General features: G+C 44.6%; 2 protein-coding genes across 4 annotated transcripts in view; one reads left to right on the plus strand and one right to left on the minus strand.

Annotated features, from left to right (window-relative positions):
• RFT1 (RFT1 glycolipid translocator homolog) overlaps positions 1-19,670 on the plus strand; it is a 38,524-nt gene that overhangs the window by 2,614 nt on the left and 16,240 nt on the right. For 2 of the 3 annotated variants that reach the window (XM_080672534.1, XM_080672535.1), the window contains exons 2-7: positions 596-681; positions 6,391-6,507; positions 8,085-8,274; positions 8,843-8,944; positions 13,749-13,886; positions 18,978-19,056. In XM_080672534.1, the coding sequence (XP_080528660.1) occupies positions 596-681; positions 6,391-6,507; positions 8,085-8,274; positions 8,843-8,944; positions 13,749-13,886; positions 18,978-19,056 (712 nt within the window). The remainder of the gene's footprint in view (positions 1-595; positions 682-6,390; positions 6,508-8,084; positions 8,275-8,842; positions 8,945-13,748; positions 13,887-18,977; positions 19,057-19,670) is intronic. The other variant, XM_080672536.1, reaches the window with a different exon arrangement.
• Positions 1,707-3,584, minus strand: LOC308250178 (sorting nexin-17). Its single transcript, XM_080672537.1, has one exon. It carries the CDS (start codon positions 3,492-3,494, stop codon positions 2,082-2,084), a length of 1,413 nt encoding a protein of 470 aa, XP_080528663.1. The 5' UTR covers positions 3,495-3,584; the 3' UTR covers positions 1,707-2,081.

The following is a 19,670-nucleotide window of genomic DNA, read 5'->3' on the forward strand; positions in this document are numbered from 1 at the left end:
TCTTATTGCAGTTGTCATTTAAAAGGTATTTTAATTCCTCTCTGGAAGGTGGCAAATAGTAAATAAATACAGCCTTTTCTGTTTTCTAATTGAAAACTGAAGTTCAAAGGGATTAAATGTCATTATCAGAATCCCCAGATACTAGTAGGCAGGGAAGAAAGAGAAATTAGACACCATGATTACTAGTGAGTCTGCTATACCCTGCAGGCTCCCACTTGCAAAGTGCTTGCTATTTCTATACAGGCTGGAAGGAGGGGCAATGGGAAGCACTAACTGAAATTCTCTTTCTGCCTCCTGGAGTGCCCAGCTTTGAAGCCAAAGAAATTCCCTGAGTCTGTAGGGGCCTCCCTCTTCTCATCAGTAAATTAGGGTTTACTGATGGGTCCTTTGACCACTGCCCAGGCGTGCCAAGAGATGCCACGGAATGACATTTTTGGGAAGAAATGCAGACAGGATGAGTGTTTTAGAAAGGGTCTCCATGGCAAGGCTGCTCTGTGTCATTACGTTAGGAAGAGCAGCCACATTGTTTTCATTTCAGCAAAGTAAACACTCCCAACATAATTTATTCTTAGGTCTTTTTCTTCTTTTTCTGTAGGTGTTGTTTCGATTGATCACCTTTGCCTTGAATGCATTTATTCTTCGCTTTCTGTCCAAGGAAATCGTTGGCATAGTGAATGTAAGGTAAGAAGGGATGCGCCCTGGCACTGTCCACAACTCACATCCCTTGTCAGGTTTTCCTCTGTGTCTGCGTGTCACCCTCAGATTTTAGAAGCAAGGAAGTTTACTGGAGTTGCAGCGTTTTAGCAGCGGCTGAGGAGGAGCATGCTGTTGGGAGAATGAGCGGGGGATGTTGCTCTTAATGGACCCATGGAGTGTTTTCCATTAGCAGCCTCCAAATGCACATTTCCCAGCCAGCTTTTTCCTGTTTGCCTGCTCTTAGAACCCAGCATAGGAGTGGGAGTAATTCATTGCAAACCCCTTCTCAGGTATAATTCTGTGTTCTTGTCCTGCTGACGGCAAAGGAAGCAGGCATCCTCCAGATCGTGAGGATGTGCTTTGTAATCAAACAGCCACCGTCCTTCCCTCAGTGGTTATTTTCTCTCTCGGTGAATTGTATAATGGAAAATGGTAGCTGGGTTAAGGGCTTGAGTCTTGTCATTCATTTCATGGTGGCTCTTAGCTGACTTGCTTCGTCTTTTAGACTCTATGTTTCTTCCCGTCTCCTCCTTTCTGTTCGAGGACACCCCACACATATTCTGTCTCCTCCTTGTGTCATTCTGTATTCACAAATGACACAAAAGTATCTGAAGTGATGTGAGTGTGCAGAATAGCTCAGCTTCTCAGGTGTGTTTTCATGTCCTGGTAAACAAGACAGTATGTTCCAGAGAGCATTTCACATCTAATATCTACCAAACATATGCTCTTGGCTCTGTCCTCAAGGCTTAGTGAAGGTTCTCAAGCAATGACAGGAAAACTAATTACCTGGGGAGCTTTGCACTAGGTAGGGCTGAGGATGGCCCAGGAATCTGCATTTCAACAAGCTCCTCTGGTGATTTTGGAAGTAGGGACCATGCTTTGAGAAATATGGTTTTAAAAGCAGGAAGGAAGAGAGAAACCAAGATGGCGGCATAGGTAAACACCTGAACTGCTGCCTCGCACAACAATTTCTTTTTTTTTTTTTTTTTTTTTTTTTTTTTTTTAGGCAGCAATCAGGCTGAGTTTAATGAGGGGAAAGTGGGCCAGACCATACACAGACCTCTGCCCATCCCCTTGGCCCATGGCCCTGAGGAGCCAGAAGCTGCTGGGGGGAACTATGGTTCCTCCCCCAGACAGGTAACCATGGTCCCATGGACTTTGTGCAAAATTCTAAATGCTAATTTGGCATTGAGGGCCAGCTCTGAAAAGGGGATAATCCTTTGTGCAGCCAGCCCAAGGGGGGAGGGATGGTTAGGAGGCCCCTGGCCAAGAGGAGAAAAGGGAAAGGTAAGAAGGAAAAGACCCCTGGGTTTGGGGGATACAGGCACAGGGCAAGTTTTTGAACATTCCTCTGGGGTAGAGGGCAGACATCCTAGCATTGGAGATCACAGATCCTCATCTCCAATGCCCTCGAAGGCGAAATTGCCATGGACATCACTGGCACTGGCATCTGTGCTGGGACTGCCAATTCCCCGCAAGCTCACGGCACTCAGCTTGCTTGAGAGTTTGACCATGGACTCCCGGCTGGCATCAGGTGATTCAAGCAGTGGTGGGGATTTCACTGCTTGCTGGCTGTCTGAGCGTCTCAGGGTGCCCCCCACCCGCCGGCGCAGCATCTTTCTGATACTGCCGCCGGATTTCTTCACCATCAGTTCATCTACCATGGACTGCAAACAGATGCTCATCATGATAGCCTGGGGGCTGGTGATGGTGACCCACTGGAGCCGGTCCTTGCTCATGAGGTATTCAAAAGCCAGTTCCAGGCGCACCTCACCCCGGCCCCGGCCCGGGCTGCTTGTGCCTCCGCTGGGCAATGGCACAGAGGAGGTGACCCGCCAGCACCGCATGCGGGTAACCCGGAAGGAGCCTTCGCGGAGTTGCTGGCCAGGCAGGCGGAGCTGGAGGCTGAGCTCACTGTTGCCTGCGCTCACCACTACTGGACAGTCCTTCTCTGGGAAGTCAGCCACACAGGCATCGAAGCGCAAGTAGCCATAGTGCCGCAGCGTCTGAGCCAGCCGCAGGAACTCCTTCTTGGAGACCTTCTCTTGCAGTGATTTGAGTTGCCGGTGCTGCTCCTTGGTCACCAGGATCCACCCACGCTCAATGTCTGATACCGTCTGAGCATAAAGCAGGTTCAGGCCAACCCGGTTCTCCATGACATCATCATCATAGGCAGAGTCCCAATAACTCTTTCTTAGCACAATCTTATACTCTTGACTCCGAAGACTGGTAACTGACACATAAGGCAGCTCGAACTCTTGCAACTTCCGTACAAAAGAAAAGGCTCCATCCTCTTTTTCTCGAACTAGAAAGAGACTAAAGTATCCGATCAAGTCATCTGGAAGATCCAGCTTTGCAGCCACAGCCTCCAGGACATCTTCAGTCTGATCTGAAGTCAGCACATTAACCAGAACTTTCTGCCCGTTGCTGAGCAGCACTTCCAAGGAGACCTCTTCTGTGGGGACCTGCTGTGTCTCCTGTTGTGCTCGACGCAGGAAACTATTGAAGGTCTCACTGCTCCCAAGCAATGGGTCTTGCCGAACAGCTTGCATGTACTTCTCTAACTGCTCTCTCCTCTGTTCTACCTCAGCAGGTGTCAAAGAGAAGAGCTTCTTTGGGGGAAATGCAGGAAGCACATTGGCCCCATACTCCTTCCGAAGCTGCTCGTGCAGCCCCAGGAGTTGGCTGTAGCGCACCCGACAGTGCAGGACTCCATTCACGTGAATGTTATAGGCCACGTAGGCGGAGCCGCCGCTGTCCCCGCTGCGGGACTCGGTTTCAGGAATGGAAAAGTGCATGTTCCCGGCGGCAGGGCCCGGCCAGGCACCCGACTGGGAGGCTTGCACGCTCGCCTCCGCTGCTCAGCGCGTCCCCGCAGCCTCACTCGCCATTTTTCAACAATTTCAAAACTACAAATAAAAGACAAAACGGACATCATCCACAACCACAGGAAGGCTGGCTGAATGGAAATTCTACAACTAGAAGGAAAGAGAAAAGCACACTGAGACTCACAGGAGCTACAGGAGGCAGAGTACTGAGACACGCATGCGCAGAGGACTGGCAACTGAGTGCGTGGCTGGCTTTCTCAAGCGGGAGGGAGACAAAAGCTCCCGACTGTGCTGAACTCCAGTTCCGGGCGAGACTCTGGGGACCCAGACTCATACGGGGTGAAACTGGACTGTCAGGAAAGAGAAAAGCACACTGAGACTCAGAGGAACTGCGGGGAGAAACTGGACTGTCTGGCAGCGGGTGGAACTCGAGGGCGGCTTTCTCTCAGAGGTGCTTGCAGCGATTACCGCGGGACACTGAGACACAGGGGCCTATTAGGGCAGGGCTGATGGGAAACCAATGCTGTCTGCTCCGCCCTGAGACTCCGCCCCATCCAAGCTGAGCACAGAGGCTTTTGCAAGTCTAGTCTCATAAGGGTGTCTCCAGCACAGAAGTTCTCCCAGCATAGACACAGCTGATCCTCACAGCCAATTGGCCTGGAAGTCAATTCCTCCCAGTGATACCAACAACAATCAAGGCTTAACTACAACAAGACGGTGCACACAGCCCACAAAGGGGTACACCAAGAGTGTCCACCTCAGGTAACTGGGAAGGCTGAGCCACTGGGCCCTATTGGACACCTAGCACACAAAGCCACTCTATCAACTCAGGGAAGCAGCCAAAATGCGGAGACAAAGAAACAGATCACAAATGACAGTAATGGAGGAAAGCAAACAACTGGATATAGAGTTCAAAACCACGGTTATAAGGTTTTTCAAGAATTTTCTAGACAAGGCCAATAAATTTAGCGAGACCCTCAAGGAAATGAAAAAGGACCAACTAGAAATTAAGCATACACTGACTGAAATAAAAAATATTATACAGAGATCTAACAGAAGACTAGAGGATCGCAAGAATCAAGTCAAAGATTTGAAATACAAAGAAGCAAAAAACACTCAACCAGAAAAGCAAAAAAGAAAAAGAATCCAAAAATATGAAGATAGTGTAAGGAGCCTCTGGGACAACCTCAAGCGTACCAACATCCGAATTATGGGGGTGCCAGAAGAAGAGAGAGAGCAAGATACTGAAAACCTATTTGAAGAAATAATGACAGAAAACTTCCCCCACCTGGTGAAAGAAATAGACTTACAAGTCCAGGAAGCGCACAGAACCCCAAACAAAAGGAATCCAAAGAGGACCACACCAAGACACATCATAGTTAAAATGCCAAGAGCAAAAGACAAAGAGAGAATATTAAAAGCATCAAGAGAAAAACAGTTAGTTACCTACAAGGGAGCACCCATACAACTGTCAGCTGATTTCTCAACAGAAACTATGCAGGCCAGACGGGAGTGGCAAGAAATATTCAAAGTGATGAATAGCAAGAACCTACAACCAAGATTACTCTACCCAGCAAAGCTATCATTCAGAATTGAAGGGCAGATAAAGAGCTTCACAGATAAGAAAAAGCTAAAGGAGTTCATCACCACCAAACCAGTATTATATGAAATGCTGAAAGGTATTCTTTAAGAAGAGGAAGAAGAAGAAAAAGGTAAAGATAAAAATTATGAACAACAAATACATATCTATCAAGAAGTGAATCTAAAAATCAAGTGAATACAAAAATCTGATGAACAGAATAAACTGGTGAATATAATAGAATCAGGGGCATAGAAAGGGAGTGGACTGACAATTCTTGGGGGGAAAGGGGTGTGGGGGATGCGGAAGAGACTGGACAAAAATTGTACACCTATGGATAAGGATCGGGGGCGGGTGGTAAGGGCAGAGGGTGGGGTGGGAACCGGATGGAGGGGAGCTATGGGGGAAAAAAGAGGAATAATTGTAATAATCTGAACAATAAAGATTTATTAAATTAAAAAAAAAGGCAGGAAGGAAAAGACCAAATCCTCTTAGGTGCTGAGACTTGAAAGCAGTTTGGGCCTTTCCCCGTCTATTCTCCTCCAGATTGGCAGGTCCCTGCTTGGATAGGCCTTGTCTGGCCTGCCCCCGGCTTAACGTATGGTTGTCTCCTTATTCCCAGTGTTGGACAGAAGCACTGGGGAGCAGGATGATCCTTGGACAACCTCAGAAACCGTAGCTCTGGGCCATCCCCACTCAGGCTTCATCTGGGCCAGGGCCTGCTGAGGAAGGGAAACCTCAGCTACTCCTCACTAAGGTGCAGGAGGGTCCACCTTGGTGCTGCCAGCCTAGGAGATACACAGGCAATTGCTAACCTGGGTTGCAGTGGCCTCTGCCGTGGCTGCCAGCTTCTTTGCCTGTCCTGAGATTCTTGGCCAGGGCCTCCACTCAGTAGAGCCTCCGCTTCTCCCACAAGAGCCGTTGGGTCCCCAGTCTCAGAGTGACCATGAGGTCCCTTTGCTGGGTGGGGTCCTATCTTGTCTTTTTCCTTATGGTCAGAGCCATACCTCTGCTTATAGCCACAAAGCTTGCAGGCTTTGGAGGCCACTGGGGCAGTTTCTATCTCAGACATAACCTTGCAGGCACACATGCGGGTGTTCTGGGATTGGATCCTAACTTTGTTGTTTGAGTGGATTAGACAGTGAGAAGTCCTGTGAAAACTGTCTTCCACATCACCACCAGTGATTTATGACCAAGACTTTTTTTATCCCAGTTGCTGGTAAAATCTCAGAAATTCTCTCTATAAAAAAACTAGAGACGTTATTAATACCTGCTTTCCCTTTACAGGCTAACACTACTTTACTCGACCACCATCTTCCTGGCCAGAGAGGCCTTCCGGAGAGCATGTCTGAGTGGGAGCACCCAGCGAGACTGGGGCCAGACCATCAACCTCCTGTGGCTAACGTGAGTTGTGCTTTGCTTGTCAGGAGACAGTTTCAAAGGCAAAGGTAACAAATATTACAAGTTAAACAGCGACAGTTTAACGGTTAAACAGCCTACAGCCTTGGTTTTGCAGTGGGTTTCTGGGGACTTGGCATCAGCTGTTTTCTTTCTGGTGGCCCGGAGCCAGGAGGAGGCTCCAGGTGGGGGCTTCTGGGCCAGATTTCCAGCCCTGGCTCTACCCTTCCTGGAGGCTCTTTCTGCTGTTCCCGATCCCCAATCTGGCCCCCTGCGCCTGGGCCATCTTTTTTATTCCTAATCTTTTCCTCCTGTGGTATTTTCTGAGCTTTTAACAACCACTTAGTCTTAGTATTTTTTGAAAGCCTTTTAGGAGTTTCATTGTATCTTTCTTCAATTTTGTTATGTTGATTCCAGTTCTGAGCCTTTTAGACTATTCTTGAAGATCAAGTACATTAGCTAACAATGGTAATAGCTTTTCTGCAGTTAAATCCCTGCAGGGAGGGCTGGTGGTTGAGGTTGTTTCCCAATGCTGCTCTTGCATAACTCCTGTTGCCTCATGGAAATGACTATCATAAGGGCTGGTGGGTTTTCATTTTATTAGCAGAATGACCTAACTACCCAGTCATATGTAAGTGCTCTGTGGTACCCACGGAAGGGATACTGTGCACTGCACTAGTGGTCATTTCGGTGTAAGTACCAGCCGTATACTGTCTTTCAGCCATTCTAGGTAGAAACAACAGGCACACACTTTGGGGGAATTTTGCTTTTTGAGTCAGTGTAACACAATGGATAGGAGTGTAGCCTGGCATTAGATAGATCAGAATTGGGCCCTGCTTCTGCCCTTCACTAGCTGTTCATAACTTTGGCCAAATTACCAGTGGCTGTCCACCTTAGTTGTCTCATTATTTAAGAAAAATAATGACAGGCCCTAACTGTTTTGGCTCAGTGGACAGAGCGTCGGCCTGCAGACTGAAGGGTCCCAGGTTCGATTCCGGTCAAGGGCATGTACCTTGGTTGCAGGCACATCCCCAGTAGGGGGTGTGCAGGAGGCAGCTGATCGATGTTTCTCTCTCATCTATCAATGTTTCTAACTCTCTATTCCTCTCCCTTCCTCTCTGTAAAAAAAATCAATAAAATATATTTTTTTAAAAAGAGAGCGATAATGACAGGATCACTGTGAGGTATCAGTGAGACAAAGGGGGTGAATCATAATAAGAAGTGTCTTAATAAGAATTAGCTATTTTTATGCTTATAACTATATTTCTTTTCTGTTCAGTGCTACTATTTTTGTTTGTTTGTTTGTAAATCCTCACCTGAGGATATTTTTTTTCCATTGATTGAGTGGAAGGGAGGGAGGAAAGAGAGAGAAACACCAATTGGTTGCCTTCTTCATGCGCCCTGACGGGTCGGGGATTGAACCTGCAATCCAGGTATGTGCCCTTGACCTGCAATCAAACCTGAGACCCTTTGGTGCTTGGGCCGATGCTCTAACCACTGAGAACACCAACCAGGACAGTATCACTATTGTAAAATATATTTTTATGCTTAGCATATTAAAAAACATTTCCCCCCATTTTTAGAGTCCCTCTGGGTGTGTTTTGGTCCTTGTTCCTGGGCTGGGTCTGGTTACGGTTGCTTGAAGTGCCTGATCCTAATGTCGTCCCCCACTATGGAACTGGAGTGGTGGTGTTTGGTCTCTCAGCTGTGGTGGAACTTCTGGGAGAGCCCTTCTGGGTCTTGGCACAAGCACATATGTTTGTCAAGCTCAAGGTCAGTATGCCTTCTGCTGTGAATGGGAAATACAAAGAATAGGAAAGAATGTTTTTTAAAAAAAATACCTTTATAGTAGAGAATGATATTTTTCAGACTTGCATCTCGAAAGGTAATATAAATTTAGTTCATTCACTTGAAATTTGGCAGGTAGGCTGAGCTAAAGTTTACTTCTACTATGCTATTAATGAAAAAACAGGTTTATTAATAGGGAAGGTATTGGTTTAGATAAGAATTTAAGAGGACTCTAAAGGTTTTTCAGTTAATTATATTTTTAGTTGTATAATAATATTAACTTTTCTCTTTATCTTTTAAAATATATAACTTGATATGTACAAAAGAATGTCTATAACATACATGTAAATCTTAAAGCATGATAACATACTGGAGATCCCTGAACCTGCCACCCAGTGCAAGTAGGACATTACCAAAATTATGTCCAGCCACATGCCTCAGCCCCACTGCCAGGACAACTGCTGGCCCAAATTTTCTGTTTGTCATTTCTTTGCATCTTTTAAAATAGTTTTAAATAATGTTTTAAGTAACACTCTTTACCACATGTTTGCAGGTGATTGCTGAGAGCCTGTCGGTAATCCTCAAGAGTGTATTGACAGCTTTTCTCGTGCTGTGGTTGCCTCACTGGGGACTGTACATTTTCTCTTTGGCCCAGGTAATAGTTATAGCCTTTCACTTTTGTATACCTGTTTTTCCATCTGAGTTTTTCTTCTTGTTCCCATTACTACGTGGCTTAATTTGAATATTTATGCATGTGAGGAAGGCTAGAAGCTCTGATGGTCTTGACACTGCTCCTCTGCTGCCATGTTTCTCTGTGCCATGCACTGACCCACGAGGCCTCATTGTCGAACATAAAATCTCCTGTAGACATTCTGTCAGCAAGCCCAAATCTAACTGATCTCTGATTGTCTGACTGTCTTACAGAGGATAAAAACAGCTGTATGGGGATGAGGTGGGAATCAAATTGCATGCGTGTTACGTTGCCTGGATTTCAATCAATAGTTTTCATACTAGGAGGAAACTCTGCCAATCCTGTTTTGTGGGGGTTTTTTTAGGTTAACTTTTAGAGAGGGGAGGAAGGCAGGGGAAGGGGGGGGGGAGGGAGGGAGGGAGGGAGGGAGGGAGGGAGAGAGAGAGAGAGAGAGAGAGAGAAGCATCAATGTGAGAGAGATGCATGGATTGGAATAAAACCTGCAACCTTCTGGTACACTGGATAACACTCCAACCAACTGAGCCACATTTTGTTTTAAACTTAGATTAAAATCTCCACCCTGGCCATGTGGCTCAGTTGGTTAGAGTGTTGTCCCATGCACCAAAGGGTCACGGGTTTGATTCCCAGTCAGGACACATTACCCAGGTGTGAGGAGGTAGCCAATCGATGTTGATGTTTCTCTCTCATTGATGTTTCTGTCTCTCCCTCTCCCTTCCTCTCTCTCTAAAAAAAAAAAATCAATAAAAACATATTTTTTAAAAAAACTCACGTAATTCAGAGGGCATGAACCCAAGTCTTAGTAGGTTCATTTTCAGTTTTGGTAGTTTGGGTTTCATTTCCATTTTGTCTTTCCTAGTTCTAGTTCATATTTCTAGTTCTAGTAAAATATAAGAGAGTACAAGTGCCAATTTAAAAATGAAACCTAAGATCAGATAGTTACTAGAACATCTTATAGTGCAAAGCAGTTTGTAATTTTTTCTTAATGTATAGGAAGATAAGTTAAAATTTTTAGTAATGATTTATGTAAAAACCTTTTCCATGTTCTAGACAAAACTATAAATATTTTTGTGCAACATAGAAGAGCTAGATTTAAAATTAATAGAATAAGAATGAGAATTGGGGGGAGGGAGGGTGGCAGGGAAGTAAGCAACAAAAAACCTTGTATGCATAGATTCATAACCCATGGGACACAGACTATTTTTTTTTTAATATATTTTATTGATTTTTTACAGAGAGGAAAGGAGAGGGATAGAGAGTTAGAAACATCGATGAGAGAGAAACATCGATCAGCTGCCTCCTGCACACCTCCTACTGGGGTTGTGCTCGCAACCAAGGTACATGCCCTTGACCGGAATCGAACCCGGGACCTTTCAGTCCGCAGGCTGATGCTCTATCCACTGAGCCAAACCGGTTTCGGCGGGACACAGACTATTAATAGGGTGCTGAAGGCCTGGGGTGGGGCGGGAGGGGGGCGGGCTAGAGGGGGTCAATGGGGGAAAAAAGGGGACATATATAATACTTTGAACAATAAAGAATTATAAGATAAAGTAAAATTAAAAAAGAATGAGAATTGCTACCTAAAAGCAGTTCGCAAACAATTGCATATTTTAGACAAGATATTTATGATTATTTTTGCCTTGTTTTATTAGCTCCAGAACTATAATCTCAGCATTCATCATACTTTTTTAAAATTTTAATTTATGTAAAAAAAATATGTTTTTTACTTTTAGAGAGAGATAGAAACATAGATGAAAGAGAGACCCTTCAGCATGCCCCACCACTGGGGATCGAGCCCATAACCTGGGCATGTGTCCTGACCGGAAATTGAATGGGTGACTTCTTGGTTCATGAGTCGACGCTCAACACTGAGGTACATCAGCTGGGCCCTCATACTTTTTGATACACTCTCCCTAATAGGACAGGAGGGCCACATAGACACCCAGTTATTGGTTGCCTCTTCTTGGGAAAGGCATTCTGATGATCAGAATTAGCCTCCCAGGATGAGTCATATGTAGGTCATAGTCAGCAAGGCCAGTTCTGAATTTATTTGCTTCCTTTTCAGAGACTTCTGAGAGTTCTTCACTGGTACATTCTCTGTCAATTTATGTGTCAGAAATCTAAGAACCAATAGCTCCTCATATCAGCAGGCAAGCCACACCAGCACCCTGGGATTCCGTCCAACCCACTTCCAGGTTCCTCCTCAAATAACCCCTCACCCCATGGCATCAAATGTCAAATAATAGGGTTACTTTGGAATATATAAAGAATTCTTATAGCTCAACAACAAATAAACCACCAAAAGTGGTAAAGGACTTGAGTAGACATTTCACCAAAGAAGATAGACAAATAAATGGCCAAAAAGCCCATGAGAAAATGTACATCGTTAGTCATTAGGCAAATGTAAATCAAAACCACAATGAGATATCACTTTATATCCATTATGATGGCTGTTATCAAGAGAATACAGAAAATAGCAAGTGTTGGTGAGGATATGAAGAAATTGGAATCCCCGTAAGTTGCTGGTGGTAAAGTAAAATGGTGCAGCCGTTGTGTAAAGCAGTTTGGCAATTCCTCAAAAAGTTAAATGTAGCTTGGCCTGCACGGCTCAGTGGTTGAATGTCGACCTATGAACCAGGAGGCATGTTTGATTCCTGGTCAGGACACATGCCCGGGTTGGGGGGCTCAATCCCTAGTGTGGGTTATGCAGGAGACAGCTGATCAATGACTCTTTCTCATAATTGATGTTTCTATCTCTATTACCCTCTCCCTTCTGGTCTGAAATCAATAAAAATATATATTTTTAAAAAGTTAAATGTAGAACTACCAAAAGACCCATCAGTTCCACTTCTAGGTTTATACCCCAAAGAATTAAAAACAGGTGTACAAACAACTAATACATGGATGTTCATAGCAACACTATTCCCAATAGCTGTAAGGTGGAAGCACCCAAAATGCCCAACTGATGAATGGGTAAGCAAAATGTGGTGTATCCATACAATAAAATATTGTCCAGCCATAAAAATAAAACACGATGAACTTTGAAAACATTATCCTAAGCGAAAGAAGCCAGACACAGAAGGCCACCTATTGTACGATTCCATTCATATATAATACCCAGAATAGGCAAGTCCAGAGGTAAAGCAGATTAGTGGTTGCCAGGGGCTGGGGGAAATGGAGAGCGACTGCTTAATGGGTAAAGAATTTCCTTTTGGAGTTAGATAGTGATGGTGGTTATACAACACTGTGAATGTACTAAAAGCCACTGAATTGTATGCTTTAAAATGGTTAAAAGTGTTAAGTTATGTAATTTTCCTCAATAGAAATAAAGGGGAGGGATCATGTAGTTAGGATACGCTGCACGAAGACATGCCACAGGTTGTTATTGTTTTCCCCAGGCTTGCTCAGTGGGAAGGTGAAGCGAGGCGGGGAAGGGAGCTGGAAAAAGGGTACTTATCACAGGATGTTGGCAGCGGGGGGTGTGGCGCACAGCAGTGCTGCTGTGTCTTAGGCTGCCTTGCAGCATGAAAGAAGAAGGATGGGGGGAATTGGAAGAAGGTGGTCAAAGGGTACAAACTTCCAGTTATCAGATAAATAGGAACTAGGTGTGTAATGTCCAACATGATCACTGTAGTGAACACTGCTGTATGATATATAGGAAAGTTATTAAGAGAGTAAATTCTGTGAGTTCCCATCACAAGAAGAAAATTTTTTCCTTTTCTTTTTATTGTGTCTATATGAAAAGGTGGATGCTAGCTGGACCTATTGTGGTAATCATTTCACAATATGTGTAAATCAAACCATCATACTGTAAGACTTCAACTTATACAGTGATGTATGTCCATTATTTCTCAATAAAACTGGAAAAAAACAAACAAAAAAGGTAGTGGATGGTGGGCTGCTGCTGCTCCTGGCCAAAAGCCATCCTTCGTCCCAGGTGTGTGGGCTCTCTTATCATCATCCCCTTTCCCCTGCATCCTCTAGCACAGTGGTTCTCAACCTTTCTAATGCTGTGGCCCTTTAATACAGTTCCTCATGTTGTGGTGACCCCCAACCATAAAATTATTTTCATTGCTACTTCATAACTGTAATTTTGCTACTGTTATGAATCGTAATGTAAACATCTGTGTTTTCCGATGTTCTTAGGCTCTACAGCAGCGGTTCTCAACCTGTGGGTCGCAACCCACAGGTTGAGAACTGCTAGCAGGGTCGCCTAAGACCATTGGAAAACACAGATGTTTACATTACGATTCATAACAGTAGCAAAATTACAGTAGCGCTTGCCCTGCCCATTCACTGGGCAGAGAGAGGAGACCCAGCAGCTCAGTTCTGCCTTGTAATCATAACGTCACAGGTTTCCGGGGACTATGGAAATTCCCCAGTCCTAGATGATGGTAGGTCCCTGGATGTGCCCAGATAGGACACATGGATCCTCACCGTGTGCTGTCAGGCGGGAGAGCTGCTTTTTGGCCAAATGCAAACCCTTCGAGAATGTATCTGACATTGGTGTGGCAGTTGGCACTAGTGGATGTCTGGAAGTTGTGTTCTGCTTGCCCAGTCAAGTGAAGTGCATGGAATACTTTCCCTGGTGATGCCGCTGCTGCTGGGTCTCAGTGGATAGACCAGAAGGTGGAGTTAATTAAGACTGTTCTGTTTCTTGATTGACCTTTGAGGTCAAATTTATAGGCATATCTTAATTAGGCCTATATTAAACAGTGCAATTTAAACCCATTATTTTCTTTCCCCCCAGCTTTTCTATACTACAGTTCTGGTGCTCTGCTATGTTACTTATTTCAAAACGTTACTGGGTTTCCCAAAACCAACCAAGCAACAAACTCTTCCTGTCTCCAGAATGACAGATCTGCTACCCAGTATTCTGAGAAGTAGAGTAAGTAATGTATTTTTGTCTCATCATTTTAATCACAGATGCTGGTTATCCTTGAGGGATAGAAACTATAACTTAATTGTTTATTATTATTAGAATAGTAAAGATAATTTAATAGCTCATATCTTTTGAGTGCTTGCTGTGTGCTCAGCCAGGGATTCTAAATCTTGGCAGTATTGACATTTTGGGCTGGATAATTCTTTGTTTAGGAGCTATCATCTGCATTGTGGGATGCTGAACGGCATTCTTGATTTATTTTTAATTTTATTCATTTATTATTGATTTCAGAGAGGAACGGAGAGGGAGAGAGAGATAGAAACATCAATAATGAGAGAGAATCATCAATTGGCTGCCTCCTGCATTCTCCCCGCCCCCCCCCCCCCCCCCCCGCCCACCCGCCCAACTGGGAATTGAGCCAGCAACCCAGGCATGTGCCCTGACTAGGAATGGAACAGTAACCTCCTGATTCATAGATTGACACTCAAGCACTGGCCGGGCACATTCTCAGTTTTTACCCACTAGATGCTAGTAGCTACCACCCCCCAGTTATAACAACCACAGACACTGCCAGATGTCCCCAGACACTGCCAAATGTCCCCTCGGAGACAAAAATTGTCCCCAGTTGAGAAACCATGTGCTAGGTCCTATGCCGAGTACTCTACATGCCTTTATGTGTAATAACTCTGTGAGGCTGACACTGTTGTTTATATTTTATGGTTGAGGAACTGAGGCTTAGTGACTAAATACCTGCCCAAGGTGAAGGTCAGAGTGAGGACAGTAGCCTGGAGTGGCTTGGATCCCAGCAGACCACAAGCTATAACCACCATGTTCCACTCTCTGTTCTGCTGTCCCTTGGTTTTCCCCAGAATTGGCCTCTGGCACAGACATTCCAGAGTGCTGACAAAGCAGGGACAACCCCTGCATAGTCCCCCAGCTAGTGTCAGGCCTCTCTCAGGTGATCCACTTTACCATTTAATCCTCTGAGGATGCTAATGTGTGGGAGCCAAGCATAATCTTTTCCTACTCAACTCCTTCTCCTCTTTTGTGATTACTTTATTATTTTTTTTATATATTTTTATTGACTTCAAAGAAGAAGGGGGAGAGAGATAGAAACATCAATGATGAGAGAGAATCGTTGATCAGCTGCCTCCTGCAGGATCAGCCCAAACCAGCGCATGTGCCCTGACGGGAATCGAACTGTGACCTTTTGGTTCATAGGTCAATGCTCAACCACTGAGCCACACCAGCTGGGCTACTTTAAAAAGCTGTAAAATATTTGGGACTTTAGTCTCAGAACTTACAGACTCTTGCTCTACAACTTTTCAAGAAAAGCCACATTTATGTAACAAAGCCAGATATGTTCTGATTTGCTAGATAAGAGTTCTCCATTCTGATCTACTAGATCTTTACCTTTAATCTAAATCAACGTGATAATTTGGGGATACCACAGTACCTCATCTGTAGGCATAGAGCTTAGCACTCGAGATGGCTCCTCTCATCTGGAGCTTCTGCCACCTGCCTCAGCAGGACCGAGCATGCAGGAAAGTCCCTCCCTGACGCTCCTGGGGGCCCACCTGTCCCGGCCTGGCCAGCTGAACCACTGGGCCGGCCTCTGCTCCTGGCAGTATTTGGAAAGGAGCATTTGGACCAGTAATACAGACAGGAGAGGATAATGAGAGGAGTCTGTCAAGTGTGTAACTAACCCTGTGATGGGCTCAGAACTCCAAGTTTCATTTCCTTATCTGTCAAATGGCGATAAAAGTCCATCCTTCCTAACGTGGTTGTGGGAGTCGGATGAGATGGGGCATGTAAGGTGTTTAACCTGGCCTGGCCCAGCTGGGTGACCATAGTGACAGCTGATACCATCATCACCATCACACGGCTGCCCTGAGAGCAGAACTAGCTCCACTGAAACGTCCTCGCAAGGCAAACATGGTGGCACTGGTGTGAGAGCTCAGCAGTGTTATCTGCAGTCTGTCCCTATAGTACCCATGCTCGTACTGCTGGGACAGAGCCTTGGCCACGAGAAGGTTGTGTGTACCTGTCATACAGCGTGGCTCTGTTCCTGCTGACAAACAGCACAGCCCCGTGCTGGCTGCTGGCCGGGATACAGACATATAGGGAGGTGATTGCTGGGCCTCAGAGGCTCCCTGTGCATTTGGGAGGCAGTACCTGCAGAGGTGAAGCCTGCAGGACTCTGCAGACCTTGAATCCTCATGTTAAAGGTGAGGTTGTTGGGCTGCATGAACTGTGAGGCCCCTCTGAAGACTTAAAGAGTTCTGTGAAAGTATTTGAACTTTGGCAAAGAGCCAGATATATAATAAGTGCCATTGACTGCATGTGCCTGGCACGGTGCTAAGCACTTTACATGGTTTTCTTTAATCCTCATAGTGCCCTATGAAATACATTCTATTGCTTCCATTTTACAGATGAGAAAACAGGTTCAGAGAAGTTAAGTGACTAACCCAAAATCACACAACTGGTTTTGGACCCACTTCTCTCTAACTTCTGTCTGTGGACTAACTTTAGTCTGTGTGTTAACCTCTACGCTATGTAGTTTTGCAAAAGAAATGGCTTACTGCTCCAATTAGATATTTATTTACTTAAAAGATCTGGAAGTTCCAGGTAAAAGGATTCAGTATTCAAGTTTGTGGTGTTTTTTTTAAAGAGATGAGAAAGAAGATGAAATTTTAATTCAGTGGATGACATTACCACTGGCAATATGCCTAACTTGACTCTCCAGAGCAGCTTTCTGCACTTGGGGGCTCCCTCCTATGAAACTTGTCAAACTCAATTTGACCACATTGGGAAATTTCTTTCCAATTCTTATAGAACTCCATCTTTTTAAAGGTACTTACTAAGTCTTAAATTATGATCCTCAAATAATGACTGCCCATATATATCTTTTATATTCTCCACACTTCTGAGTGATTTAATACGGGAGGTCTGCTAATATTTAAGTAAAGCTGAGGAATTTAACACAGCAAGCATGTATCTAGCAGTATTCTGTGTTAATCACTGTACGAGGTGCCCTGAGTAGGGTTCCTGCCTTCAGAACTTGCATTGTGGTGGGGAGTTAAGATGTGTACTCGGCTAACTGCACTGCAAGGCAGACAGTGTGTGTGTGTGTGTGTGTGTGTGTGTGTGTGTGTGTGTGTGTTCGTCTGGTGTTAACAAAATAGAGGCACAGAGAAGAACTGATAAATTCCATCTGGGAGCACTGAGGAACGCTTCATGGAGGAAGCTGCTTTTGATCTGGGCCTTGACACATGGGTGGGCAGAGGTGAGTGACTCAGATTAAAGCAGAGTGAGCCCCAGAGTTCTGGTCTCAGACCTTCCCTGGAGGTACTGCCCATCACGTTTCACCATCCATGCTTCAGTTTCTCCATCAGTGCAGTGAGGCAGTGGAATGGCTTGTTGGTTAGGAGGCTGCAGGGAAATTCACAGCCTGTGGACCAGCTCAGCAGTACCAACCTACCTCTTGTGAAATAGGCCTCTTTTGACCGTCCCAACTGACGAATCCATTCTGAACAGAATGCTAAAAGCCCAAAGAATGCACTTCTTTTCTATTGCTTAGCAGACACCTCTGAGAAGAAACCTAATCAGACTTCCTGCCTCTTTGTTCTTAATGAGCATTTTGGACATAGTAAGCAGTGTAGCCATTTCTTCCGAATCATGGGTTAATTTATTTATTTGTATTATTTTTTTAATCCTCATCCAAGGACATGTTCTCATTGATTTTTTTTTTAGAGAGAGAGAGGAAGGAAGAGAGAGGGAGAGAAACATCGATGTGGGAGAAACATCAATTGGTTGCCTCCTTCAAGTACCCTGAACTGAGCCACTCGCCGGGGCATGGGTCTGTTTAAATTGAAGGCATTGGGAGAAAGAAATGGTAAAGTACGAGGTATCATATAGAGTCATGATTTCACTCTCCTAAAGAAATTTTTTAAATAACTCAGTCATCTTCCCATTCACAATCTACCAGCAAGTAGGCTTCAGAAGAGCCTCGTGGGCCAGCTGTAACTGTTTGTTTCCTGTAAAGAGCACAGGTAGTGCTGGGGAGAGCCTCCCAGAGGATCACGTAGCATGGGGAATGTGAGAGAGGTGTCCTGCCCAAGGCTTCTATAGCCCCAAACATGACGTGGCCCACAGTGCCCCCTGGTGGTGGTAGGGAGTCTGGCGCTCTTTGTTCTGGGGAAAGGAGAGACCCAGTTTCATTCTCACTGGGGAAGATTTACTCCTGAACTAGAGCTGCCCCTGGCATCTGCTCCAGGTCCAGTGGTGCCATGAAGGAAGTGTATTTGGGAGGGTCAGGCCTGCCCTTTTAGTGCCTGGAAGAAAGGCTGAAACCAAGGGGTGAGGAGATTGGAGGACTGGAAATGACTCCTTTTTCAAGGGGTACTCCTGACTTGCCCTGTGCTAAGTGGTAAACACGTGTGGCTATGGAGCATTTGGAATTGAGGTGAGCTGTAAGTGCAAAATACCCACTGGATTTCAAACTTAGTACAAAAAATAATATGAAATGCCTCTATTATTTTTTTACATGATGAAATGATATTTTGGGTTAAATATATTTAAATTAATTTATTATATATAAAATTAACCTGTTTCTTTTTACTGTTCACTATGGCTGCTAGAAAACTTAAAATTGTGTATGTGGCCTGCATTATATTTCTGCTGGGTAGTGTTGCTCTATACAGTTGGGCTTTGGGCCAAGAGGAGGGGCCATGTGACTGGGACAGGTTCCAAGCTTGCCCTTGCGTTAACTTCTGTAGCTACTAGTAAAGCTGACCTTCTGGAGAGGTGGAGTGTGCCTGGCCTTTGTGCACGAAACCTGGGCGGGCCCCTGACAGTTATGTGTCGGCAGCGGGACTGTTCTACCTAGAGATTTTGTCTTCCTGTGTAGGAATGTAAATTCTCTGCCAATATTTGTTGGATGTTTCTGTGTGCTTAGCATTAAATGAAAAAGCAGTGGGGACTATCTAAGTTGGAATTTAGGGACCAAAATGAATTTGCCTCTCCTGTAGCATTAATGTACTCTTAGAGTTGCAGTGCCTGGGATATTTTTGTTTGTTTGTTTGTTTTCTCTTTTAGGCTTTTGTAAATTGGAAAGAGGCTAAATTGACTTGGAGTTTTTTCAAACAGTCTTTCTTGAAACAGATTTTGACAGAAGGTAAGTAAAATGTTATCCTGAGCAGTTAGGAAGCCATAGTATAAGCAAGGAGATCCCATCCCGACCACCTGCTGTCCACAGCCTTGGGCAGAGGAACCTCAGAAACAGGGCTTTTCATGTAAGGAGAGGGAAACTAGCATCTACTTAGCTTGATACTTTACTTACTTGTTTATTATGGATGAAGAAACTGAGGGTCAATGAGGTTATGTAACTTCTTCGGGGTCTTTTAGTAATGAGAAATAACTTAATTTTGAATCCAAGTCTATCTCCAAAACCCCATGTTATGTCACTTAAATAAATGTATTATAAAAGGATTATATCAATTATAGAAAAATCTGTAGACCCATTATCCTATTCCTTTTTATACACTTTTTTTTTGAACTTTGTAAACAACCAGGTTTTCATCATTTTATTTTCTTAAACAGTAAGATTTACCTTTGTAATAGTTTGGTCAGCCTTCCACCTTTCTAAGGCTTTCCACGGTAACAGTGACAGAGCTCTCGATGCAGAGGGCCACCAAGGAGCTAAACATACATCTTATTTTTCTGTGTATGTATATTGGTTTATTTATACCCAGCTTCAGTTCAAAGAATGAGATCTGAGGTAACTGTAAG

Source organism: Plecotus auritus (assembly GCF_963455305.1).
Source record: "Plecotus auritus genome assembly, chromosome: 6".
Lineage (NCBI taxonomy): Eukaryota > Metazoa > Chordata > Mammalia > Chiroptera > Vespertilionidae > Plecotus > Plecotus auritus.

Coding starts and splice junctions, on each gene's coding strand:
- LOC308250178 (XM_080672537.1), bottom strand. CDS start 3,494: ATGCACTTTTCCATTCCTGAAACCGAGTCCCGCAGCGGGGACAGCGGC.